At 38.7% G+C, this 19,944-nt stretch overlaps 1 protein-coding gene across 2 annotated transcripts in view; it reads left to right on the top strand.

The window, feature by feature from the left end:
- Positions 1–19,944, top strand: part of LOC127973324 (ankyrin-2-like) — a 56,498-nt gene that overhangs the window by 32,794 nt on the left and 3,760 nt on the right. Inside the window, exons 25-48 of one of the 2 annotated variants that reach the window (XM_052577361.1) lie at positions 518–641; positions 743–827; positions 978–1,081; positions 1,351–1,386; positions 2,546–2,770; positions 3,397–3,495; positions 3,933–4,087; positions 4,162–4,373; positions 4,850–5,042; positions 5,137–5,233; positions 5,313–5,541; positions 5,619–5,744; positions 5,946–6,068; positions 6,230–6,262; positions 6,361–6,382; positions 7,686–12,677; positions 13,371–13,448; positions 13,657–13,788; positions 13,909–14,049; positions 15,261–15,462; positions 15,596–15,668; positions 15,864–18,041; positions 19,059–19,148; positions 19,654–19,737. In XM_052577361.1, the coding sequence (XP_052433321.1) occupies positions 518–641; positions 743–827; positions 978–1,081; positions 1,351–1,386; positions 2,546–2,770; positions 3,397–3,495; positions 3,933–4,087; positions 4,162–4,373; positions 4,850–5,042; positions 5,137–5,233; positions 5,313–5,541; positions 5,619–5,744; positions 5,946–6,068; positions 6,230–6,262; positions 6,361–6,382; positions 7,686–12,677; positions 13,371–13,448; positions 13,657–13,788; positions 13,909–14,049; positions 15,261–15,462; positions 15,596–15,668; positions 15,864–18,041; positions 19,059–19,148; positions 19,654–19,737 (9,833 nt within the window). The remainder of the gene's footprint in view (positions 1–517; positions 642–742; positions 828–977; positions 1,082–1,350; positions 1,387–2,545; positions 2,771–3,396; positions 3,496–3,932; positions 4,088–4,161; positions 4,374–4,849; positions 5,043–5,136; positions 5,234–5,312; positions 5,542–5,618; positions 5,745–5,945; positions 6,069–6,229; positions 6,263–6,360; positions 6,383–7,685; positions 12,678–13,370; positions 13,449–13,656; positions 13,789–13,908; positions 14,050–15,260; positions 15,463–15,595; positions 15,669–15,863; positions 18,042–19,058; positions 19,149–19,653; positions 19,738–19,944) is intronic. The other variant, XM_052577371.1, reaches the window with a different exon arrangement.

The raw sequence follows: 19,944 nt of genomic DNA, 5'->3' as shown, positions 1-19,944 counted from the left end.
TATTGTTATGGTTAATGTAATTCGTTTTATTAATTTTAGTTTTTATGCATTAATCTTAAAATCTGTCTAAAACCTGAAAGTTTACATTTCCAAGCTCCCAAGAGCAGTGCAAATTAGAAAAGTGTCGAAAACAAGCATAACCTGTGATAATCAGGTGCAGGGAATCTACTAACAACACAGGTGCAAAATGGGAAAAGACTTGCTAATTCCACAAATACCAGTACACTAACTACCGCAAACCTTAGTAAATCACCTCACATGACTCATTTATACTCTTCTCCCATTAATTTTGCATCTAAAAGGGAAATTCCTACAGATGCATAATGCAATAAGGTCGGCTGCAAAAATAACTGCATCCATGCATTTTTTGGTAATCTTTTAAAGTAAATCATAACAGTAGTTTTTAATTGCCAAAAGAGGGTTTGCACTGGTGCAAGCTGTTAGTAAATCTGGCCATTTGATGAACCAGTCCCCAGTTCACTAGTGTCAATCAATCAATCAATGTGTGCATGAACAGGTGAGGACACAATGACAGGTGATGGAGGAGAGTACCTGAGAGCAGAGGACCTGAGAGAGCTTGGTGATGACTCTTTACCTGGACACTACCTGGATGGCATGAGCTACATCCACAACCTTGACCGGTAAAAAAAATCAAAAATCTAAATCTAAAGGCTCTTGCAAGTATAACAAGTACACACAAGTAATGCTGTCTTATTCATCTGTTTGCACCATTCTACTTCAGTTCCCATGAGCCCCCCAGTCATCTTGCTTACAGGAGCGAAGGAATGCTGATTGAGGATATGATCACCAGCCACCAGATTAATAAGGTGAACTGTGAACTGTCACACTTCATATGTATATCTAATATTTGGCTCAGTGTTGTTATCTGTGGTTTACAGTGAATTTTCAGAACTTGATGGGTTAAACATGGGTTTTTATCTCATGATTTATTGTAGTCTGATTATGTTGTTTGTTAGGTGTCTGCATTCTCTCGAGAGCACGAGAAAGACTCATTTCGACTGAGCTGGGGTGCTGAACATCTGGATAATGTGGTGCTAACTAGCACTCTCCTGCAGTCAGGGTTAGAGGGTTTCACAAACACACACACACACACACTCACTCAAACAGAAGTGAACACACACTTGCCTCCCCAAATCATACATGCTATTACATATTAAGGTGTTTATGCTTTGTCAAAACTGGCATTGCATCAAATGCCTCTATTGTTAAACATGAATGATAGCAGCTCAGTTTCTTTCTTTCTTTCTTTCTTTCTTACACTCACGTCATCTCCCATCTCTCGACCTCTCTCTCTGCTGTTCGTGATTGTGTTTTTTGTTCTGCTTTTAGCCGATCTACCCCATGCCTTGACAATGACAACAGCAGGTGATCCTCCACTTCTCTTCCTTGTGCCATTTTAATTCCTCTCTTCATCTACATTTATTATAATAATGCATGTATTTATAACATCTGACTGCTTTGAGCTTTTCAAATGAGACTTTTTGTGCCTACTAAAATTTTAATAAGCATGTTTTGATGAACACAGTGAGTCATGTCTCAGTATTCATAAAGAACCCCATGAATAATATTTAGTATTATTCAGCATCTCTCACATGGGTGGTATGAAACTGGACACATTGTGTTTCTCAACTCCTACGGTATTTATTTAATTTATCTCATAAGCATGTTCAACAGTTATCATTCTTCATCATCTACTTTCTCCAGAGATTATCTGGAGACTTTCTCCAAGAACTTCACAAACATTACAGGACATAAAGCAACACTTAAAATGACATTATTGTACACTATTCAAAAGTTTGGAGTCAGTAATTATTATTATTATTATTTTTTTTATATTTTTTTTTATTTTTATTCAGCAAAAATGCATGAAACTGATCAGACACAATTTATAATGTAACAACAAATTAAAATTAAATTAATCCTTTAAATCAGTGTTTCATGGTTTCCACAGAAATATTGAGCAGGACAGTTATTTTCAACATTGATAATAATAGTAAATCAGCAGCAGAGGTTTATTCAAATAGAAAAGTTATTTTATATTGTAAAAATATTTCACAATATTACTGTCTTATTGTATTTTTTAAATATTTGTAAAAAATCGTACTGACCACAAACTTTGGATTGATGGTGTGTGTCAGTGAGTCTGAAATAGTACAACACACATAGGTGACACAATCAGATAAAAAAAAATAAAGGTTCAGGTTTTAACAGCGATTAATGCTTCGATTACAGAAGAAAACTACTGGAACCTGGAATATTCCGGGTGAGGTGTGTCATTTCAAATGGCACCAAGGAGAATTATTAATTGTTTACAAACAGAGCCTATGAAATAATCTCAGGAAAAGAGACGGCAAATTAATATTGTTTGGCCGAGGTTGCTTCTCTAAGTTTAGAAACAAGAATTAATGCTCTTTATGTATTTATTACAGTATTTAATTTCAGTGTTTTTTTTTTTGTTTGTTTAATTAAGCTTTTAAGCATTGTGTTGCGTGTTTCACTGTCACTTGGGTTTTTTTTTTAACAGCTTCCTGGTCAGTTTCATGGTAGATGCCCGTGGTGGTGCCATGCGTGGCTGCCGTCACAATGGACTACGCATTATTGTGCCACCTAGAAAGTGCTCAGCACCTACACGGGTCACATGTCGTCTGGTGAAGAGGCACAGACTTGCCTCTATGCCCCCTATGGTGGAGGGAGAAGGGCTCGCAGGCAAGCTCATTGAAATTGGACCCACCGGAGCCCAGTTTCTCGGGTAAGGGGGGTTTAAAATAGAAAAATGATGCTGTATCACTATAAACATTTTTGTTTACCTTTGTGTATAGTTCAGTTATATGTTCTCTATTTTGTCTCGTCTTGACTGACAAAGCAGCGCAGTATGTCAACCTGTTTGATGTGTCCTAACCAGGAGCGATGTTACAAGCTTCCAGCGACAATCCGTTTGTTTGTCTATGATGAAACAACTATCCATTTAATCTCATGTAATGTAGTCTCAGCCAATAAAATGATGTTTGATGTTTATTTTGTGAATTTTGGACCAATGAGATTCAGTGGATAGATTTTAATTTAAGTTTGAGTAATTTTCCTATGTGCCTTTTACACTTAAAAAAATAATAATAATAATTTATGAGCCATAACAACGCTGCTGGGCATGACGCTTCAGAAATAGAGACCACCAATCAAGCAAATTTCGCAACTGGTTAGGACAAAAAATTGTGGAAGAGCTTTTAGTTTTTGTCTCACCTGGTTAGGACACTCGTCATCTCAAGCTTTTAGGAATGGCAACAATATTCCTCTCTCACTAAATGTGAGTTCAGTAAATCAGGTTCACAGTGTGCCTTGTTTTTACATCTTTTTTTTTAATGGCTGCGATCGGAACAGTAAACTCCACCTCCCAACAGCCCCTCCACCTCTTAATGAGGGTGAAAGTCTTGTCAGCAGAATTCTGCAGCTGGGTCCACCCGGCACCAAATTCCTCGGGTAGGAGAGATCCTAATGCCAAATATCAGCTGGATACCGGTCACATGTCCCCCTAATTCTTTTTTAAATAGACCTCCATCTGTGTTATATCAGTAAGATATCATATCCTTTTTACTTTGTCCTTTTTTATAATTTATTGAGTTTGTTTTTATCATTCCGAAACAGAGGTGTTCCATAAATTTACCTTTTCCTCCCTTGTTGACTTTTGGATAGCGTTTGATTTTAAATTGGTTACTTTTTTTTGTACTGGTTGTGTGCTCTGTGTATGCTGTGTTTTGCATTATCCGTAGTTTAGTTTTCTCTCTTTTTCTACCTTGCTGCATGCTACATTTATCTATTTTTATGTCACCCACAGATGCAATATCCGTTTCCAAACAACCCTTACTTTGACAAATCTAAAGTGGTGCATATAGCTGAAATAACATGCCTTTTTTCAGGTCTGTGATAGTGGAGATCCCTCACTTTGCTGCATTGCGTGGGACAGAGAGAGAGTTAGTGATTCTGCGCAGTGAGACAGGAGAGAGCTGGAGAGAACATCACTGTGAGCACACAGAAGAGGAGCTGAATCAGATACTCAATGGCATGGATGAGGGTGAGTGTGTCCCAAATACACAAAGAGGCACGTGTGCGTTAACCACATTGAATTTGCTGTTATTTTCACACCAGAACTGGACTCTCCTGAGGAGCTGGAGAAAAAACGAATCTGCCGCATCATCACACGGGATTTCCCACAATACTTTGCAGTGGTGTCTCGCATTAAGCAGAACAGTCACCTGATCGGTCCAGAGGGCGGGGTGTTAAGCAGCTCACTTGTTCCACAGGTCCAGGCTGTGTTCCCAGAGGGAGCATTGACTAAACGGATACGCGTTGGGCTACAGGTAACCAACTAAGCCATTCAAGCTTGATCATTGACCTTATATTGTATAAGGAAGCGGTTTCTTATTTTGTTTTTGACTTGTTCTAGACAATTTCCACACTGGACAATTATTATTTATTAATCTAGATCAATAGTACAAACAACTTTTAGCATCTGCTTTGTGTCATTAAAGCTCATTTGATTGACCTATACGCTATATGAATGCCGCAGTAATTTTCTTTATGTAAATACAACGAATGTATTATACAAATGCATTGTTATTTTAAAGTGTCATGGTTCCCATACATATTGAAAATAGCAAGAAATACTAAAAGTGTGATTTAAGGGAAAAAGTTCATAAAACATTTCTAGTTATGCTCTTCACTAAAATATTGAAATAGCAATATATTACTCTTAAATTGGTTAGGGGAAATGAAACTGAAAAGGAAAATGAGATGTCCATTCTGCCACTTACATCTCAATCTCATCCTTTACTAGGCACAGCCCATCAGTGAGGATCTGGTGAGGAAGATCCTTTGGAATAAGGCTACATTCAGCCCAATTGTTACTTTGGAGCCTAGAAGACGCAAGTTTCACAAGCCCATTACCATGACTATTCCTGTCCCTAAAAGCCCGACCAGTGACGGGACCACCAGTACACCCACTCTACGATTGCTGTGTAGTATTACTGGTATACAAAAATAAAGAGTAAAAAAAAAAAATCCTGTTTAAGTAAGTGCCTTTATAAGAAGGTGTAAATAGTTCGAATAATTTTCTTTTTCTAGGTGGGACGACTCCAGCACAGTGGGAGGACATAACTGGATCCACACCACTAACATTCATCAACCAGTGTGTTTCATTTACCACTAATGTCTCAGCAAGGTGAGTTCAGCTGCAGTGACGAATGTGTGTTGACTGCTTTCTCTTGACGAATCATTAAATAAATGTGTTTTCCTCCCAGGTTCTGGCTTATAGATTGCCGTCAGATCCAGGAGTCTGTGAACTTCTCCAGTCAGCTGTATCGTGAGATCATCTGTGTTCCCTATATGGCCAAGTTTGTCATCTTTGCCAAGACGTTGGACCCTATTGAAGCACGACTGCGCTGCTTCTGTATGACGGATGATAAGATGGACAAAACTCTGGAGCAGCAGGAGAACTTCACTGAGGTGGCACGAAGTCGAGACGTTGAGGTAAGTGTGGTTTAGCTACTGTTGCTAATGCAATTAAGAAGAACCTTTTCTACATGGTGGTATGTTTATCTCTATAGGTACTAGAGGGAAAACCAATCTTTGCTGACTGCTTTGGAAATTTGGTCCCACTGACCAAAAGTGGACAGCACCATGTGTTCAGTTTCTACGCCTTTAAGGAAAATCGTCTTTCTCTCTTCATCAAAGTAAGTTATTATCTGTTACTTTTTTAGCTATTATATCAAAGTTTGAGGCATGTAGCACAAAAAGGCACTGAGTTATAGAAATGTTAACAAATCTGTGACAGACCTCCACAATGTTCCCTTCTAGTTTACCGTGATTATTGTGATGCCACAGTATTGTGCAAGTCTCACTTAGACTTAGTAACACACTGGTTGTTTCAACAGATTCGTGACAGCACTCAAGAACCATGTGGCAGGTTGTCTTTCACAAAAGAGCCAAAAACATATCGCAGTCTAAACCAAAGTGCAATATGCAGTTTGAACATCTGCCTACCTGTCTACTCAAAGGTAAGTGAAACACTATATAGCCTTACAAACACATAATGTATTCATACATAGACAAAACAAAAAGCCAGTACCTTTTATTAGAAATATATTTCGTTTAGGAAAATTCAATCTGGCAGTTGATTATTATTATTTATTTTTATACTCTTCTTTTACTTTTTAAGGAATCTGATTCTGATCAAGATGCAGATGAGGAGGTAAATATGTTAAAAATGTTTTTTTTTTTTTGCAAAAAATATATTTTTGTAATTTCCGTTGTATTAATTTTCTCTGTTTCAATCTATTTTCTTCATAGAGCGAGAAGACGCATGGGAAATGTAAGGAATTTAATTAAACTGATTAAAAATAAATATATGTACTGCTTTATCTCACATTCTTTTTAACCTTGAAACTCTAGGTTAGTAATGTATTAGTATATTGTTTTTGAATAAGTATATTGAAGAGTATTATAAAAAAAACATATTTATAAGTGATTTGAACAGAAATCGTATATGTGGATCCCTGATTGCTGTGCTATGGCCGATAAACATACCTTCTTTTTTTTCTTCTTTTTGTATGGTCTGCTCTTCTCATAAAACATTACATTCATTACTATTATCCACAATGGTATCTTGTTTCTGGCATGATGGTTTCTAAAATGTTGAATAAGTTTACAAAAAAAAAAAAAAAAAGAAATGCTGCAGCACATGCCAGAAGAGATACTGGAAAGCAAACCATTCTTCCTAAAAACAAAATCATACTGACCGGGCACATTATATTCGGCTGTATTGAAACCACTTAATTTGTTTGCCACAAGTGTCACCTTTGCATGGATAATTTCCTTTGCATGGAAATAACTTGACTTACACATATTATATTATATTATCGTATATGTATGTTTGAGAGTGTCTGCTTGAATGCGAGGATATCTTTTTTGAAAATAAGCATAATTTTTTGTGACACTTTTATCCCTATCACTCACAATCTATTTCTTCTTTTTCTTAAGTTTACTTATCATTTACCCCAGTCTTATAACAATTTTCCATATGTTAAACAACTCCATGATTGACTTAAAGTTCCGCATAACTAAAAAAGCCATAGCATTTAATGATTTTGAAAGTGTTTTATGGGAAAAGCCTCTGATTGTGTTTCAGTACTGTTTTAAGGCACATTGTTTTAAAATGCTGTCTGTGTTTGTGTTGACATAAGCTCTTCATGTCGAGAACAATCTTGAGATGCCTCATTGGTACAGCTCCACTCTGTGTTATGATTACTTTCCTCATTTGTCCTTTGTGTACAGGTTTCTGTATTACTTATTCTTATCCTTTGTTTTTTCTTTATACTTTCCCTCTTGTGTAAGTGTATGAATGGATACTTGAATCAGTATAACATGTTTAAGCAAGTTATTTCCTGCCCTCACTATGTAATTGCTTTGCTTAACTGCTCCCATGCCTTCCCAAATCCTTCGGATCCAAATCTAGATAAATCTAGTAATGTTCTTCATTCTGTCAAGTAGTTTCATCATCTTCTGAAATGAAGACAGTTTTTATTGCTCCTGCCCTGACTAGCTCTCCAATGTCTTTTGTCCTCTTCATTTTCCCCTTTGTTCTTTATAAACTCTTTGTGCTGTTAAAATGGAAGATTATGATGGATCTGAGTCAACAGAGCTTTCCACGCTGCAAATCATACATGATCCTGCCACACTTGCAAGTCCAGATCTGCTTTCAGAGGTGTCTGATATGAAGCAAGACCTGATTAAGGTGTCTGTCCTTCTGGCCTCTGAAAAATCTGACAAATCCTGCTCCTTGGATGTCAGAGAGGGATCTGACAAGGCTGCGGATGAGGAAGTGGATGAGCCATTTGAAATCGTTGAAAAAGTGAAAGAGGACTTAGAGAAGATGGAAGAGATCCTCCGTGATGATACAAAGGATTATACAAAGAGGGAAGGTGCTGTTGGGAGATCTGTAACCATTGATGATGAGGATTGGGTACTTCTCAGTGAGACAGATGTTGAGGAAACCCAAAGCAAAAATATCACTGAGGTCCAAGAAGCAGGTATTCAGGAAGTTCGAATCCTACGAGACACTATATCCAGTTCTTCACCTAAGAGGGATATTTCAGGTATGATTTCGTACCTCAGCAGTGACTTAGAACAGTGTCTGCAGGAAACACCTGTACCATTTAGTGAATCACAAGACATGTATAGTGTTCAAGAAAGATTTAAAGAGGTTGTTGTGACACGTGGTAAGCCCCGTCCAACAGAAATTAAAAAGCCAGCAAGGAAAAAGCGTAAAGAGGGGGAGTTTGCAAGTGGCAGTTCAGAAGATGACTTGGAAAGGATGAGTAGGAGTCAGTCTGAGGAGTCTCTTGATGAAGATGCAGTTATCCGTGGATCTGAACCTGTCTTTGGATCTATTCCTGCATCTCCTAGAATTGTAGAAACTCCGATTGGATCCATTAAGGACAAGGTTAAGGCACTGCAGAAGAAGGTTGAAGAAGAGAATGAGGTGGACAGTCAAAAGTGGAAATCCCAAAAAGCGAGAACTTCCCATAGTAAGTCATATGTCACAGAGACAGACAAATCACCAAAGCTTCCTCCAAAATCCCCCAGATCCCCAAAGTCGCAGACGGAAAGGATAGAGGAAACTATGTCTGTAAGAGAGTTGATGAAGGCATTTCAGACTGGCCAGGATCCATCGAAAAGCAAGTCTGGACTTTTTGAACATAAAGCAATTACGCCTGTTGTGTTACAGGTTCCCCAAGTATATGATAACCAAATGACAGAAACAACTGAAATGCCAAGTCCTAATGTGATGCAGATTCCCCAAACATATGATAGTCAAATGACAGGATCATCCCAACATTTACAACAAAGAGCAGTTACAACTGTAACCTCTGAAGCATCAAGTTCTGATGTGATGCAGATTCCTCCAACATACAATAACCAAAATGCAGAATCAACCCTACGTTTACAAGAAAAAATAATAGTAGAAAATAAGATCCTTCAAGAATCATCATGTATTGACCTAAACACAATTCAGCATAAACCAATGATTGATGATGGTGAAACACTACATGAAAAACCACTGACGACCATTCAAAATGAAGGTGATCAAGCGGTAACTTCCAACATTATATTTAACTTTGAAGAGGAAAGCTCTCCAGAAAACCTGTTCTCTAAACAAACAGCAAATGACCAAAATGGAAAACCATCTCAGGAACCAGGACAATTTGAAACTCAGGAACAAGATCCTGGAACTCAGATTGGTTCTGAACTGTTAGTTAATGAAGACCTGGAGTTGATGCCTGAGAGAAGGCATAATGAATATAACATCCGTCAGAACAGGAGATTGTCTGTGGAGCCTCAGATAAGCCCAGACAGGAAAATATCAGAGGACTTCAGTGCAGATATTAAGGCAGAACTTGAAGACAATCCTAAATATCTGATCTTTAGGCAAACTTCAGGTGAAGCAAGTAAACATTCTTTAATGTGTAGTGATGGCGTTTCTTTAGAAGATGAGGAGCAGATACACCAGGCAGCTGTGGATCCAAGTAAATCTAAAATAATCACTACATTTGCTACTGCAATGGAGCAAGGTGAGCCCTTATGTCAAAGTGAAATGCGTGATAGAGCATTGGAAGCATTGGAAGAAAGTCCTGATAGTGACAAATATGAGGCCTTGGCATACTCTCCTGGCAATAGAATAAGGACAAGGACTCCTCACTCCAGCACAGGTGACGGTGAGAGAGTTGAAGGACTTGCTGAAACCCCTCAAAATAGTCCTGAAATCCTTGTTTTATCTTTCAGTTCAACTAGTAAAGAAACAGAAGACAGATATCCAGGGGATAAGGAGACAACTCACCAGTCAAGTTTGGTGAAACCACATGAAAGAGCAGAGAGTGAATCATGTTTAGTAACCTCGATAAAAAGGAAGACTGAATCAACTTATGATACTATGATTGAATCACCTTCCCTATTCACCAAGATTGAGTCACCATCCAATGATGATTCTAAGATGGATACACCTTCTCCATCCACCAAAACTGAGTCACCATCCTATGCTTTTTCAAAAACAATAATTCAGGATCAAGTTTTAAAATGGGAGAGTGAAACATCAGCAAATTTTATGATTGGAAGTGATTTAAGCTGCAAAGATAGTATACAGTCAAAAGAATCAGATGTAATTACTGAGTCTGAGAAAATACCACAACATAGTCATCACATTCAAGATGCACTAGAGAGACCTTTTAGCTTAGATTCTCTGCAGCTTGCAACCATAAATGACTCTAAAACTGTTTGTAGAACAGACTCGCTTGAGACTACTCCCATCAGAGAAGATGGATCATCCCAAAAAACCCCAGATTCTATTGAGCCAAGCCCAACCAAGGACTCCCCATGTCAAGACTCTTTAGAGGGAAGTCCCACTGGGCAAGAATCTGGTCAACTGAGTTATACTGAAAGGGTCTTCTCAACAAGTCAGACTTTCATTTCTGACTCCAGGGAAAATGTAGAAAAAGAAATTGTTTCTAAACAAAACATTTATTTAGAAAGTGAGTCATCCCAAGGTTTACACGAGAATTCAGATATGCAGTGCCTTTCCATGACCCTCGAGCAAAAAGAAAAGGTGCTTGAGAGTGACTATCTTCATGACTTTGACACTTTACAAAAGCAATTCACTCCAGAAGAAGAGATGTTTAAGATGGCTGCAAAGATCAAAACATTTGATGAAATGGAAAAGGACGCAAAGGTTAAAAAGGTCAAATTTGATTTTGATTGTGGTTATAACCAACCAAAAGATGAAGAAGTGCCGTCACCACATAAAAGTCCACTAGACTTTAACACAATGTTAACCAAAGAATCAGAAGAGCAGTACTTGGAGAACCTTACTGAATCTGGCCCAATATTACCGTTACATTCTTCATTGTCAGAAGATGATTATGACAGCCCTGAGTTGGATGAATCAACTCACAAACTCTCAGGAGAAACCACTGAGGTTTTAGAGTCAATGGACAAAGGTGCGGAGGAACATTCCTATTTAAAGATAGATGATTTACAGACATGCACAGACATACCATCTATGCAAACACATCAAGAGGACGAGGAAGACAAGTTACCTTCGGAGTACCATGGTATAGTGATTGGTGAGACTACAGCTGAGGAGGATCTCATTATAACAACAGCAAAGAGCAAAATGGGCACTGAGATGGCTGGTGATGTTGATTCAAAGTCTAATGGTGAGAGCGCAACTTCTGAAAAAGTACTTGAACCAGTTTCTCCCATTGATAACGTAGGTGCAACTGCTGCTACAAAGCAAGTGCAGGATGAATCCCAGCCAGATTCATGTATTCATGAAGAGGACAATGAAGAGAAGGCTGAAGAAATCCCAGTATCTATTCCAAGAGACCTGGTTCCCTGGAGTGCTGAAGTGGAAGATGATGAGGCATTCGATGCAAAAATTGAAGCTGAGGAACAGAAAATACTTGCTTTGTGTATAGACAGACATTCCCATGGAACCACACCGGACACAACTCCAGGACGCACCCCTACTGAAGAGGGGACACCAAATCCTTTCCTCTTCCAAGAGGGAAAATTATTTGAGATGACCAGAGGTGGCGCTATTGACATGACCAAAAGGAGCATAGAGGAGGAAGAAGAAAGGTTAGTCTTTTTTCCAATAAATGAAGATCCAAGTGAAGAATTTGAACAGGTCAATTTCAGTTCTGGTGAGTTTGTTGCAGTAGCTTCATCTGGGTTGCCTGCAGATGGTTTAGTGCATCAAGACAGAATTACTGAGGAACCTGATGCAAAGTTTGATGACTTTAGTATAACTGGAACTAAAAGTGTTCAACCAGAACATCCAGAATGGTATGATTATCATATCCTAAGTGAACCAAAGAGCCACACAGAGGATAATGGTATCCATGAAGACACACTGATATCAAATGTGGACACTGCCACTTATACAGTAACACGAACAGTTTATTCTGAGCAAGACCCAGAATCCTCTGACTCTTCAGTGGAAGATGAACAGCATTCTGTTGTTGAAATGCCCATATCCACCCATGTATCTACAATGTACCCTAGTGCATCAATCTGTACTACATCACCTTCAGTGTACACTCCATCCAAGGACATTGTTGCTGAAGTAGAAGGAACAACATATAAACCAAAAATAGCTGTGAAAGCAGCCAGTTTTGACCAAATTTTAGGAAAAGGGGACTCCATTGAGCAAATTCAAAGACCTAAATCTGAAGCAGATACTGGTGTTTCAGAATGCTCCATGTCCGTTGTGGAAGGTCTCACTAATATAAACAGCAGCTACACCAAACCGAAGACTTCATCCTCCCAGAAGACTGTTTCACCCACACAGTCTCCTAAACAGGATGCTGTTTCCAGTCAACCTGAACTTCTTGCCAAATTCTCTCATGATTTGGACCCTTCAGGGAGCATAGTGTGTGATGAAACCAAAGGAGAGAAAACTTCTATTGAGTTAGGAAGAGAAAGTAGTTTGAAATCAATTCGACCACCGTCCATTGGCGATGATGTCTTTGAGTCAAGGCCCAACTGGGAAGATTGTGTGGAGACACAGATGCAGAGAATCTCAGACAGCACTACCCCAGACCAAAGTAAAGGTACCTCAACTTGGCACTTGCCCCCCGTATTACTTACTCCAAAATTTGATCCATGTCTCTTTGCTTATTTTTTTCTGTGTTGTCTGGTGTTTTGTGCTGTAATTTGACTCATCTCAGTGTTTTCTTGTGTGTATTTATGTGTGTTTATGTGTCATGTTTGGTGTCTTTTTATATCATGTTTTATTCATTTGCATATCAGTGTATACATAAACTGAAATCTCAAGATTGATTACATTTATTTGCCAATAATAAATTTTCCTGTGCAATGCATGACCATAACTGCATGTTTTGAAAATTAGAAATAATAAAACAACCATGACAACTGTTATTTTTGTGTAAAAAGTTTTACACAAGGCATATATTATTTTAACAGATCGTCAGTCACTGTGTAGTCCATACATTCATTCTATTATTCTTTTCTATGTAAAACTACAACAACCTAGCTTCAGTTAGCATTTTTGTTGCCACCTTTAGAAGTTTAAATGAATTTTTAAGCGATTTACAAGAGATAAAGACTTAAACTCCACTCACATATTTGCATAATATCTCAAATGTCTTTAGTGCACATCCCATAATACAGAGTCAGAAATAGTTCAATAATCCAAGTAGGTTATATAGCAGATAATTTTTTTTTTTGTTTTTGAATGCATTTAATTAAGTATTAATGACAAATACTTTGACTGATGTTTACAGTGGATTGGCATGATGATGCAGATAGGAAAGAAGAGACTTTGGCCATCATTGCTGACCTTCTAGGTTTTAGCTGGGCAGGTGAGTATAAAAAAAGGGTTTGAGGTGGTTAACACCCTAGGAACCCCTCAGAGCATCCTAGTAACCTCATAACAGCATACTAAAAGCCACCCAGAATACCATAGCAACACTGTAGCAACAGATCAGGCAACTCTAGCATCCTTGTGGATAAATGCAAGTCTATATGTATCTTTTTTTACAACATACTATATATACTAATCTATTTTAGAGCTGGCCAAAGAGTTGGAGTTTAATGAAGATGAGATTCAGCGAGTGCGCACTGAAAAACCGAATTCACTACAAGAGCAGAGTCATGCTCTTTTACAGCACTGGATAGAGAGAGAAGGAAAGCATGCAACTGGTAAGTCCTGTTCTCATTTACTTCTATTACAGTCCAGTTGAAATATTAGAATGTGTAAAAGAATTCAAATGAGAAGTACATTTTAAATAATAGATTCTGATTATGTTTTACATTCCACAGAAGATACGTTGATTAAAAGACTCACTAAAATAAATCGCATGGACATTGTCCATCTTATCGAGATTCAAATGCACAGGTCAATCCACGAGCAAACCTCAAGAACATATGCAGAGATTGAAAGGACCCTGGACCACAGTGAAGGTAGGGCAATGAATTAAAGGGGGGGGGTGAAATGCTATTTCATGCATACTGAGTTTTTTACACTGTTAAAGAGTTGGATTCCCAAGCTAAACATGGACAAAGTTTCAAAAATTAAGTTGTACGTTTGAAGGAGTATTTTTGTTCCCAAAATACTCCTTCCGGTTTGTCACAAGTTTCTGAAAGTTTTTTTTGAGTATGGCTCTGTGTGACGTTAGATGGAGCAGAATTTCCTTATATGGGTCCTAAGGGCACGTCTGCCGGAAGAGCGCGCGCTCCCATACAGCGAGGCTGAGCACAGACATTTCACTGATCAGAGCGATTCACTGATCAGAGCGAGAGCGTCGCGAAAAGTCACAAAAGAAGTGTGTTTTTGGTTGCCAGGGCAAGACAACCCTGCACAGATCACCAAAAAAAAAAACAGCATTAAGGGACCAGTGGATGGAGTTTATTTTTACAGAGCATCAACGGAGTTGTGCAAGTGTTTTTGTTTGTTCCCTGCATTTCGAAGATGCTTGTTTTACAAACAAGGCCCAGTTTGACGACAGATTTGCATATCGTTTATTTCTTAAAAATGATGCAATCCCAACAAAAAAAGAGTCACGATGTGTGTTGGAACCGCAGGCGGTGAGTAAAACTGCTTCAAATATCTCTGCCTCCTTGTTAGTGCGTCCCCTCCCATGCCGGAGACCCGGGTTCGAGCCCTGCTCGGAGCGAGTCGTTGCTGCTGCTGCTTTCGTTCAGTTTCAGCCTCGGGATCTGATTCTGGATCATAAATAAACGGCTGAATCTGACTGTATGCCATGGTTTGTTTTGGATGTTAATTTTTCCCTCACGGTAATGTCACAACTTCCAAACGCTCTCAACACAAAAGCCTACTGGCGCTCGTGATTCTTTAGCTCCGCCCACACGTCACGCCTCCAGCCGCTCGTGTTTTTCCGGGAAAAATCGGTACAGACTATCTTTCTCTTATGAATATAATAAAACTAAAGACTTTTTGGAGTTATGAAGGATGCAGTACTACTCTATAGGTACTCAAGATTAACAGGATATTGAGTGAAAACGAGCATTTCACCCACCCCCCCCCCCCCCCCCCCCCTTTAAGCACGTTCTTGTTTGGCATATAGATCTAAAACACAAGATATAAATCCTAAAAACAAGCAATGGGGTCAAAGTCTTTACACCATCAGAGTGAATGTTTTTGTCTTTTGCAGCTCTCTCCTCAGTCCAAGAGGATGGTGACAGTGTTCGTGTGGTGCAGAGAATGGAGACTTCACACAGGTATCCTCCAGCTGTGTCAGAAGAAGACTTATCTGTGGCCTCTCTCCTTGACATTCCCTCATGGGCTGAAACAATGGGACACGTCCATTCAGAGAGCATTCATGGGGATATGATTGAAGAATTGGAGATCAATCAGTGAGTGATACATAGATTGACATACTTGAAATGACATTTAAAGTAACGTTTACATAATCAGAAGCATTCAGTTAATCAGTCTTCTGGTAGTACACAACCTGGCAATGCACTTTCCACTCTCAATGTCTCCTAGGGACAGCTTCACCAATCCATGGCTGCTTCAAGAGGTCAAAAAAGAATCCACAAAGGAAGCCGCAGATGAAGAAGTAAGTTTATAGCATTGTGCATTTAAAACTTAATCAGAGGGTCATGTCCCAAATGTCTCAAGCCCAGTTAAGACTGTACCCATGATCATCGCATGTGCTGTTTGGGGTTGTCTCTCACTGGTTGTAAGTATCCCTTGAATATCATCTCTTTGCCCTTGTCACACTTTTCCATACCTCATATAATTTATCCCATAGGTTTCTGCAGAATCTGAGGAGGATAATCAAGTTCAGTGTGACGTTTCAGACAATGAAAATGTTTGTCTCTCTTCATCACCAATCAGTGTGAAGACTCAGTCAGAATTCCACCAACAATCAACAAAGGCATCTCAGAATATCTTTGATTTCGGTCAGGTGTCTATTGCGAGATCTTCTTCAGGTGAAAATTCAGTTGTTTTGTCAACAGTTGAACCTGAACACAAAGTACCTGACCTACTTCAAAACGCTTCACCAGTGAGTCAAGAAGAAACTCAACTCCAAGAAGAAAAGTATCAAGATGAAAGTTCTGTGTGTCTTGATCAAGTCTCACCTGTATACGAAAAAAGTGATTTAGAAAGCAATGAAAAATCATTAGAGGCACATCTCGTTGAATCTGATGAAACTTCAGACACTATGAAGTCGTCTCCATGTCATGAAAGCATAGTTGATATATTAGTTCCTCTGAGCGATCAAATAATCGGACAAAATATTAGTCCTTCATTTTCCCCTGATTCTCTTGTAAGGGAGGCTGATGAAGCCGACTCACACAGTGTTGAGGTGAATCCAGGTGTTTCAAGAGTGACTCCAGACCTCATTAAGGGCTCTCCGGAATCAGATCAGGTCTTTCTTATCCCAGAAATGCTTGATGATTTGGATCAAGTGCCATCATTGCAAAGCATTGAATCCTCTCCTACAATTGACTCTGCCTCACTGCAATCATCTACCCATCATGAGAATACAGTTTTAAACCAAGAACAATGTAATAACAAAACCACCCCACAGCAACCTTCAGAGCCTGAAGTTGATCATAGGATAGACCAACAAACTGATTCCCATGAACATGAACCACATCTGCAACTATTAGTGTCTCCAGAGCAAAAGCCAGAAACATTAGAGGTCTATTGTGAAGATGAGGAAGATGAATATTGTCCTGAGAAGGGAAAAGTATGCACACAATTGAATTTAACCACTGAACCTCTCATAGATTACAGTCATGGCTTTAAGAAAGAACTGTTCCCCCAATCTGAGACTGACCCAAATATGTGGATTCAAAGCGAAACTGAACAGCTGAGTGAATATTCACCTTTCTGTAACTCTGACCTTAGTCCACAAACACCAGAAACAGTTATAACTTCTCAATATTTTGACTTCAGGGAGAAGTCTTCTGAACTTGGGTCAGCGACTATTTCAAAGGAGGCTGTGGTATCCAAAGGTTTAAGACGACTTCTGTCTGAGTCAATCATTTGTAGTGCAGCCGAACAGTCAGAAGAAAAGCATATTAACCGGTGTCTCTCAGAGTCCTCTGAACCCTTGATGCTCGCTATGAACATGAATCCAGCGCTTAAGGAACCTGTTTCCCAGGAGGAAGGACTAGCTCTGCCTCTCTCTCATGATGGCAGGGACAAGGCCTTAACTACCAAAGATTCCAAACGACTACTGTCAGACTCAGTTATGTCCGGTGCAACATCCCAAAAATCAGAGGAAAAGCACTCTGCCCGTTGTCTTTCTGACTCTTCAGAACCCTTGATAATCAGCATGAATTCAGTGCTTGCGGAACTTAAGAAAGCAGTTCAACCAGAACAGCCATTATCTGATGAAACTCTCAGCTCCGAGCTCATTCTTGATGTATCCCAAGACTCATTCACAGGAGAACTACAATCATCAGTTGAAGAAACGTCAACTGAGTCTCCCAAATCTAGTGAAAATGTTGAAATAGAAATCCCTGATTTGCCAAAACCTGGCAAAGTTGAAAAACCAAAACACAAAGATTTACTAAGCGTTGATCAGCAACATGATGACTCTGACCTTGAGGCTTTTTTTGACTGCAAGCAGACCATTTCAGACAATTCTGAAGCAGAAGAAGAACCTCGGAAAAGCACAACGGCGCTGAGTGATGAAGTCTTAAGGTTGACTGTTCATGAATTACAACAACAACCAAATGTCAGAAGTCCCTCAGGATATATGCCATCCAATGAGAACCCTAGTTGGTCAATCAGGTCATCAGACAGTGAAGAATTTGAGGATTCTCCCATCATCCACGAACCCAATGATGATGAAGAGGAGAAAGATGTTTACTTTCCATGTCAGCAGAAAAGTCTGGAATCTTCTACACGAACTCCTCAGGAGCTTCCTCCTCGAGGAGAGGCTGAGTATAATGATGATGATGATCTGAGGAGGGTAAGCATCCTCAGCATGACCTCCCCTCTCCATCCATTCTTCTCTGAGCTACCCTAATCTATTTCCCGCTGAATGGATGGTGTTTGGTTTCTTTGAATGAACATTTTCACTAATTAGGTGGATTTTAAAACCTGAAAACCTTTGCTTAGTCAAAAAAAAAAAAACATAATCATGTCACATTCATGCCTTAACACCATCAAAATCGCTATTAGCTTGTACAAAATTGCTTATGCATGTACTACATTTATGACATTGTAAGGTCATACACTAAATATGCAGGATTTTGTAAGTAATAACTATTAGGGATGCACGATATTGGATTTTGGCCGATATTCGATATGCCGATATTTTCAAAATAATTTTGGCCGATGCCGATACCGATATCGATATATATACAAATATATACTGATATATTTAAACTTTAATTTTACTGAAGAGAAATCCATGTATCTCTTCTGTACTGATTCTACCATAAATTTATTATTTTACAAATGTAGACAGACATTCACATCTGAAAAACAGGTCAATTATTTCACTTGGAGAATATCGGTTTGGCTCATCGGCAGAAATATTCATATCGGCCGATACCGATAATGGTCATTTTAAGCTTTTATCGGCCGATACCGATATTGTGCCAATATTATCGTGCATCCCTAATAACTATATCGTAATATATATCAATTAAGAGTTGTTTTAATTTTTATAGATATTTATACTAACAACTAAGCATCTGATTGCTTTTTGTTTTGAAGTAAATTCCTTACCACACAATTGTTTTATACAAGAAACATGTTTAAAAATGGTGCATGTTGTGTCAAGTTAACAATTTTTTATTGCCGCTTCTGTTTGCCATTTGTCTTATTGATATTTGATCGTCTGATTCTAATAATGTTTAGTCTTAATGGTATTTAAGCAGAGTGTGCATTGCATTTATCAAATGTATTTATTTTTTACGTTTTATATATTTCTGTCTTACGTATATTATTGCATGATTTTTCATACATAATGCGTGGTTAGGAGATTGATGAGGCTTTAGGTGTGCTGTCAGATAGCTCCGATGAGGATGTGCTGACCACCAGAGTTGTGCGAAGGAGAGTAATTATTCAGGTATATCTGTGACTGAAGATTGCTTGCTCCATTTTGGAGGTTCAGTGTGAAAGCTACTGTGGTGTTTCTTAACATACATTTTATGTATGTAACTTTGACGTGGGCTTACTGAATAACCTATTACCAAAATGCTATGTGATGGTTTTTCATGCAACTTTATGATTTTCTTTAGGAAACTGACTCGATTTTAAAATCCTGCATTTTCAGCTGTGACTAAACCTCCCTGCTTCTCAATGGTTTGTACAAGTTGTCCATTTTAAACTAAGAACACATCCCATATCATATATTTCTAGAGTTATTGACCCTTGATCACCCCTAAAATGGACAACTTCTACACGAAGTGTACGCCTTTTTATATAGGATCAATATTTTCAATATTATTTCTTTATTCTTCTTCTTATGCTAACCCTAACCTTTATCCAAGCTGGGGCAGCTGTTTCCTGTTAGGGTAAACACTGCTTTAGCCATTGACATGTATTGATTAAGTGTCTGATTTCTTCTACAGGGTGATGATGTTCCAGATGTTCCTCCAGAGTCTGTAACAGAAGAGAAGTACACAGATGCACAGGGAAACTTGGTTGTGAAGAAGGTAAACATCTAAGATTTGCAGTATTCGCACATCCATTCATCCATCCTTTAATCCATCCATCTACCATTTATCCATCTTGTAGTCCATCCTTCCTTTAATCCAATCCATTTTTGGAAGCACTTTTTGATCGTCGACTTTTTACCACCTATAAGTAACTTCGCAATTATGTCAACTACCAGTCATCCATCCTTCCATCCATTCATCCTT

Source organism: Carassius gibelio, chromosome A1 (assembly GCF_023724105.1).
Source record: "Carassius gibelio isolate Cgi1373 ecotype wild population from Czech Republic chromosome A1, carGib1.2-hapl.c, whole genome shotgun sequence".
NCBI lineage: Eukaryota > Metazoa > Chordata > Actinopteri > Cypriniformes > Cyprinidae > Carassius > Carassius gibelio.
This window is presented reverse-complemented; position numbering and strand designations above follow the sequence as displayed.